This window comes from Epinephelus moara, chromosome 5 (assembly GCF_006386435.1).
Source record: "Epinephelus moara isolate mb chromosome 5, YSFRI_EMoa_1.0, whole genome shotgun sequence".
NCBI classification, from domain to species: Eukaryota; Metazoa; Chordata; class Actinopteri; order Perciformes; family Serranidae; genus Epinephelus; species Epinephelus moara.
The window spans coordinates 40747653-40755643 of record NC_065510.1 but is presented as its reverse complement, the minus strand read 5'-3'; the positions used below and the strand labels follow the sequence as shown (position 1 = coordinate 40755643).

At 39.8% G+C, this 7991-nt stretch overlaps 1 protein-coding gene across 1 annotated transcript in view; it reads right to left on the bottom strand.

Moving 5' to 3' along the window:
- The window catches only part of gpr83 (G protein-coupled receptor 83), a 29986-nt gene extending 23560 nt beyond the window's left edge, over window positions 1–6426 (bottom strand). Inside the window, exons 1-2 of the mRNA XM_050045507.1 lie at window positions 5967–6426; window positions 3159–3284 (exon numbers count right to left, since the gene is read on the bottom strand). Coding sequence (XP_049901464.1) covers window positions 3159–3284; window positions 5967–6416 — 576 coding nt within the window. The 5' untranslated portion in view covers window positions 6417–6426. The remainder of the gene's footprint in view (window positions 1–3158; window positions 3285–5966) is intronic.
- Window positions 6427–7991: the final 1565 nt, after the last annotated feature.

The window sequence follows — 7991 nt, the reverse complement described above, 5'->3', positions numbered from 1 at the left end:
TATTTCTGATTCTGATTCTGATTCTGATCAACAGGGGTAACAATTCCCTTATATGGAAGCCCCAGAGGCTTTGTTACACTTCATATAACAGTGGGTAATGTATTATATTTGTAAAACCTGTGCCCCAGCGCATTCTAACACAGTTTTAGATTGATGCGTGTGCTAATGTGTAAATAACTGTTTATATGGTGGTTTATATTTTATATATATATATATATATATATATATGTATATATGTATATCAGTGTTTACATGCATGAACTATTCTGCCAATCTGTCTAGAAAATGAAGACAATGAAACAGAGATCTTCATCACTGAAACTTTAAATATTTTTTGTTTAATACTAACAACTATAAATATATATATATATATTTAATGTACCTTACTGAAAGCTTCATAGGTAGTCTAATGTCTACTTTATCTATTTTATCACTGTAGCGGTTAAACACATTTTGTGCAAAATATAAATAAATGTATATATAAATGAACAATTTTAAAGACTTATTACATTTTGTTCCTGAAATCTGTCCTGAATCCAGTCTTTTGCTGGGATCAGGATAATCCTGATTTTTTGGATCAAATGTATCCCAATCCTACCAAAATGTTTTAAATAGCACAAACTGTTAAGGTTTGATCCAGATCTAAACCAAGATCGGATTATATGATCTTATCCAATTTCAGAAATAAAATATAATTAAACTTTTAAGTCACTCAAATTTATTTCTATTTTACACTTTATTTATTTAATAGTTACTTTGATAAAGTAGATAAAGTAGTAATTAGGCTATTAAGCCCTTTGGTACAGTAAAGTTAAAAAAATAAATAAAAGGATGTTGTCCCAATAAAATAATACCCCCAAACAACTGTCAAGACAACAAAAATCATTTTAAGGTATAATCTTCAAAAATCTCTGTACCTCTCTCTTTTGCAGCATCTATGGTGATAAGTGGTAATTGCAGTGTGACAGCTGGCAGACTGCCTACATTTTGATATGGAGTCTCATGTATTGCACTGATTACCCTCATTGGGTAATTTTGAAAAGTTTGTATCATGGTGATCCAATCCAGTGCTGATTTGAAAAAACGTCACAAAAGTGAAATGGATTAGCTGATCCTGGACAGCATGGGATTTCCAAATATGGGTCATTCTGATCCAAAATTAAACATTCTGAACAACTTGGCCCAGCTGTTTCCAGTCAAAAATGAACTCTTTAGTGTTCATAACATGTACACTGCTTGCTTAAGAACAATCCCACAGTACAATGCCTATGCTAACAGTCATAAATCACTGTCATAAAACACTGCACCTGCAGCAGTGAGACAAAATGCTGATCGATGAGAATCCCTGTGTCCTGTACCGTATGAGGGCTTACTGCTCGGTGGTGACACATTATTTTTTGCACTGGGAGCTTTCACTGTGCAGGCATTGGACTGTTTCGTGTAGGGGAAAGTCAGTGAATGAGATGGTAATGTCAGACAGCTGTAAAACACGATTACAGCTTGTAACCTGCAGGGTGTCTCAGGTATCTCCACTTTACGTAACAGTGCTGTCACTGTCTTTCTACAAGCACAGCTGTGGTGAAAGGAGTGGAGGAAGAAAGTTTGTGTGGGTCATGAATTCATTGTTGCCTTCAGATACAACAAGAGAACTCAAGAAGCTGAAAAAGAATCCATTTATCTTGCATTTCTATCAAAAAGGACGACTACAATACAGCATTTTAAAAAAAATCCATTTTCTAAACTTATCAGCATATTTTCAGTTGCACTGGTTATACAACTATCAGAGGCTCTCAAACTGTGAGGAGAGCTGAGATGCAAACTAAACACCAGGAAGTCATTGCTATGGAGTGCTCCAGAAGTGAGCACATATGACATAAAATACCCCATTTGTAAATTGTGAAGCTTTTATGTGGCTAAATGAGATTACAGAACGTCATCGCCCCGAACACGGCTTTACAACCTCGTTGTGGTGGAGGCGTTAAGTCATGTGACTGTTGTGTAGTTTGTTTACAGCTTTATGTTAGCTTTTTACCTCTGGTGATTGCATTTAGGCTTCAAAAATCATAAAAGAAGTGTTCATTTGTTAAGATTTTCTTGCTGAACAAAATGTTTAAGTATCACAGAGTTTATTATCTGCAATAATCCCAAATCCAATGAGAAATCCCATCAACCTTTTAACCGGGGAACCTGGAAGACCCTAGCTTCCACTTCTACAGAAAAACATCATTCCTGGAACACTTGATACAGTAATGACACTATTAGTTTTTGATTGATTCCTATAAGTCTCGCTTTCACTGTGCAATTCTGTCTGCCACTGCGTACAATCTCCAGGGAAAATGAGTGCTCCATTTACAGCACAAAGGAAATGTGTCTGCCAACCACTGGGCAGGTATCCCCCAGTTACCTAAGAGTATATATGTAAGGTCTTTGCAGTTATTATCCCCAGTGGTGGAAATGGTGGACGGTGGAACAACTGAAGTAACTGTGGAAACTGTGGAACAGAATAACATCATCACAGTAACATCACTTAGAAACCCAACGGGGGAAAGATGAAAAGATGCCTGTTTTCACTTTAAATGAAACATCTGAGAAGAGGGGAAAAGTCTCTGTTGTTGGTGGAGCTGCTTTCAACTTATAGACATCATAAAAAGGGGCTTCGGAATAGGACAGAACAGAACCTCTGGTCTGATCTTCAGAAATGTATTTTAGAAACTTAGATGTTTTCATTTGATGTAAAATCCTCATCTTAAGAGTAGCTAGGAGCTATACCTGTCAGATAAATGTAGTGGAGTAGAAGGTACAATATTTATCGCTGCAGTATAATGGAGAAGTGTATTGTAGCAGAAGATAGGAACTCTCAAGTAAAGTAAATGTACCTGTTTTTCTTAAGATCAGTAATTTCTTCTTAGTGAATTCCCAACACTGTCTATAGGACAGAACTTTATAAAATTGGACTTAATTGCAGGCGAAAACCCCTCACTGTCATGCTCACTATTAAACTATATTACAAGAGTATTGGGACCACACCTTCTGAATACAAAATTCACCTTAATGGCAGCTAGTTTCACAGCATAGTGTTCTATACATCACACATTAAGTGGTATCAAGCTATATGCTCTGCAAGGACAGATGAGCATCATTGATATTTATAGACCAACCTGCCGACGGTCCAGAGCGATGGCAGTGAGTGTGAGCGTGGAGACGTGCAGTGAGCAGTACTGTACAAAGCGACTAATGTGACACATCGTCCTTCCAAACACCCAGGTGCTGTTCACAAACCGGACCTGAGGGAACACACAACACACACACACACAGAAGAGATCATGTATCTATTTACCAACCTCATCCATCCATCAAGACATTAACTGACACTGTTCAGTATAGTTCCCGTGAGTTTTACGAAAACTTAAAACCACTGAAAACAATACTTTACCCACAAAATGACCATTTGTATTACTTTTTCACCTGAAGAAAAATTGTATAGTCTTATAATCTTCCTCTCAGATTTTTAATATGTATGTTGCATATATATTTTTCCTCGATACTTTTTGTGATATTTTTCCAAATTACTTGTATTTTCCATGTTATTGTACTGACATTGCCATATAGCTTTTAAATTACTTTTAATACTTGCTGTATATTCCGGTCTGTCTTTTGAAGAAAGTCATCTAAGAAGGGTGTTTTTCGAGCCCTCTTCTTCATAGACCATTATTGACAGTTTTTAAACTTCCTTTCTTGATAATTTTTTTCCCACTAAAGGTCATAAATATTATACACTGAGAGATTGTTTAAAATGTTTTTTTCATGTCTCTATGAAGGTTTTCAGGGCTCCTTTAAACATATTTATAGATATGTTATTTCTTATTTGTCTCTTGATTAAAGCTGTAGTTGGTAACTTATTAAACAAAATACATTTTTTGTGAAATTGTTACTATATTCACACAATACTAAATGAGATAGGTAATCTGTACAAAAACCAAACAAATATACTCCACTGCCTTCCTTATTGCCTTGTCGCACTATGACCTTACCACACTTGAATAAAAACAACCACCCAGAGCCGAGGAGTCTGTAATGCAGCTGTCAGTCATGTCACTCTGAATCAATAAAATATATATGCAGGTCCTGTGTGTTCCTTATGAGTTCATTTGGATCAGACACTTGCTGTGTCTCAAATCACATACTTTCATTAGTACATTTCCATGTCGTATACTATGTGCAGTCTGTACTCATTGTCTTAGTGCGCGAATTTCGACAGGGTTGCGTTGTCTCAAACCAAACACGGCTGTTGTGCACTTACCGGAAATGACGACCGCATATTAGCTAGTTAGCAAACTAGCATTAGCATTCACTTTATCGTTCGCAGCACCAAATCATTACAGACTGCTAAATTAACCCAATAAACATACTGCTGGCTTATACCCAACAACAGTATATGGTGCTTAGTGCAAAAACACATATATAACGACAATGCAGCAACATTCACCGGGTCCATGTCATTGGTCCAACATCCCATTAGTCCGACGGTCCGCAGTGCTGAACGGCTCCTGGCATTTTAACCCACACCATGATCTTTTCCTAACCCTAACCAAGTGGTTTTTGTGCCTAAACCTAACCAGACCTTAACCACAGGGCATCATGATGATTTCGGAACAACGGGACTTCGGAACAATGGGTTTAATATGGTCGGAACAATGGGATGTCAAACCAATGGGCAGTTCCCCATTCACCATCGCACAGTCCTCGGCCGCCATATCCAATTTGAAAAGTGGTCCCTCCCCTTCGGCTACGTAGCCAAGATGGCGACCATTGAGGGCGAGAAGTGTCCATAGTTCCACACTCAACTTCTTGACTGTTTTGAGTGCACCATCCGGGTACTCATAGTGCACTGCATTTTTCCATACTTCTCAGTGTGAACGCACTTATGCACTCAAAATATTAAGTGTAAGTACAGAAGTACGTGACTTGAGACACAGCAAGTAGTACACAGCTTGTGTAGAAGTACACAAGACAGTCTGTGAAAAAAATATGTCCCTCCCCCTCTTCCTACTGCTTCTAATGGCATTTGCTAGAATCTACCCCAGCGCACCAAAAACAACCAATCAGAGCCAAGTCTGTAGCAGCTGTCAGTCATCTTAATCACTTCTCATGAACTGCTCAAATTGTCAAACTAGGCAGTGCTGATCAAATATGATCAAGATTCTGTTACTTCATTGCTTATTTTTCACATCAGATGTTTTCAGAAACATATTTTACTGTAGGTTACTGTTTGGCTGTAGATTGAGAAAGTTTGTCCAGCTGGTGGGTGGTGCTTGGTACTTGAGTTGACCAATGCCAACATAGCAGTTGGGTCACAAACTTTCTCGTTTTGCAATTTGTGCTAAATGGTTAAAGACAGCCTACTTTCATTAAAAAAAAAAAAGATTAGAAAATTAACTTATCAGAAAAGTCTTTGGCAATTAAGGGTGTCTCAATCAATTCATTTAAAATATAATCTTTCCCGATGTAGTTATGAGCCATTTTTACATTTTTTGAATCTCTTAAACAAATGAAATGAAATAAAACACACACACACACACACACACACACACTCAGTTACACTTTCTCTTTGTAATGACACAAATGGCGCCATCTTTTGGTGTCTTAATACAACACTGACGGCACAAAACAACAAGACAAACATCGGTGCAGGTGTGTGGCTCAAAGCAGCCTTGTGCACACATTTGGGGGAAAGGATGGGTGGTGGGGTTACTGGTAAAAAAAAATTTAAAAAAAGTTTGTTATTCTATGATTAAAAACTTGTTTTTAAGACACAAACATTTCACTTCACATTTCACTAGCGTTCCTAATAAAAGTTTGCCTTTTTTCCAATTAAAAGAGCAGCCCATAATGGAGTGTAGGCCTACTGGGCTGTGCTATATTCCCATCAGTAATCATGTCCTATTAAAGTTGAAAGGTGGTCCTACCAGGGTGAATGGCGTATTGAGGACAGTGATGAAGATATCAGCCACAGCCAGGTTCATAATAAACAAGCTGGTGGCGGACTGGGTGCGCTTGTTTTTCATCACCACATGGCACACCAGCGTGTTCCCAAACAGGGAGATCACAATGATCAGAGAGTACGCGGCCACCAGCAGCGCCTTGACCCTCCTGTCCTGCGACTCCCCGCCGCGGCGCTTCTTACTCGCCAGAGAGCGCCAGTCCTCCAGCATCCCCTCGTCAAAGTCCAGGAGGAAGAATCCAGAGGTCCGGTTATCCAGCCGCCCCGAAACGTTCAGGAAATGCTCCGTGTAAGAAAACATTCCCTCTCCCAGAAGTGAGGAGTCGTTGAGTGACTGTCCCGCTGCTGCTGCTGCTGCAGCGTCAGGACTGCATGTCCAGAGCACCACACATAACCAAACACACACAGCTCTCATTTTACCACTATCCTCTCTTTTCTTTCTTTACGTTACACACTTTCTCTATTACAGTCTACAAGCTGCACACCTGCTGCGTCCTCGTGGCACTGTGGAGATGACGGAGCAGCAGCAACAAGTTGTGTAACGCAACTCAGCAGCGCTGTATTTAAACCTGGGAGAGAGGAAGAGAGAGAGGGCGAGAGAGAGGAAGAGAGAGAGAGAGGAAGAGAGAGAGGAGGAGAGAGAGGAAGAGAGAGAGGAAGAAGGGGTGGTTGGAGAGGACAAGAGAGCAAAATACATACCAATCTTTTTTTCTTTCCCTTTCCTCTTTTGTTGAGCAGCCAAAAATATCCACAAATTGGAAAAAACATGAAGTCTGGGAGCTCCTTATTCTCTGAGCAGAGGATGAGATCAGCCACCATATAACAGACACAGTAAATGATTGTTATTGTTGTATTGTGTCCTTGCTGTTTAGAAAGCACAGCTGACATGTGTGTAATATGTCACACTGGAGGCCAACACTGTTGTGTTACATGTCACGCCCATCACACCTCTTTTGATTCCATGGTGCCAGAATGCTGTCAAATGAAAGTGGCACGATGCTGCAGTCGTTTGGTTCTGTGTAAAAATGCAAAGGAGGCATGAAGAAGGGACTTCGTAGCCTCACTGTAGCATCTCTGTGTAACAAGGGCTTCTGTTTGTTTGAAATAAACACACACCAGTGATGAATCACATTTTTGCCTTTAGGTGAATTTCTGCTATTCATCACATCAATGGGGTCTAATCAAGACTTTCTCCATTGCCAGCCTCATTAAATGTCATTAAACACTTTAACTGGATCTCTCCTTATTTAAATGTATGAGTATGCATCATGGAACAGTTGGGCGTTTTTGGTATTGCATGAGGGAGGGAGAAGCAGCTGGCCATTATCCAGATAACAGCAATCCACACATCACCATGTGTCAGGGGCATGCGAGGCCTCAAAGGATGTCAAATCACGTGAAACAAAAGCAGCACACACAGATCAAAGTCAGTGTGCGTGCACACACACACACACACACACACACACACACACACACACACACACACACAAACAAACAAACACACAAACACACAAAAGACCAACTTTTATCTTTCTTTTTCTTGTTAAATTGCTTGTTTGGTTTATTTGTTATTTTTGGTGTGGGTGTTTGCAACATGAGCACTTCAAAGAAAAGAGAGTTGAGTCGAGGACAGACATTGAGACTGGAGCTTTTGTGATTTCCAGTGAAGAGGCATCCTTCCTCTTGCTGTCGACTCTTACTGATTTGCACACCTGAACATAATCTGACTCCGTCTAGCATGCAGGGTGTGAGCAGAGCGCTGTGATGATTGTCTGCTGTTTAGAAAGTCAGTTGCCCTCCATCTGAATGGGTTACGACTGAACCGCTGGAGTGTTTTGTAGTCTGCTTTGGTCAGAGAAAACCAAATTAGTTCCCCTACTGGTATAAGCAGCCTTTTGGATCACAATAAAACAGTGTGTGTGTGAGAGTGTTTCCCCCACACCCTGTCCTTGTTGTGCCTGTCTCTGTGTTTGAGTCATCAGGTAGACAC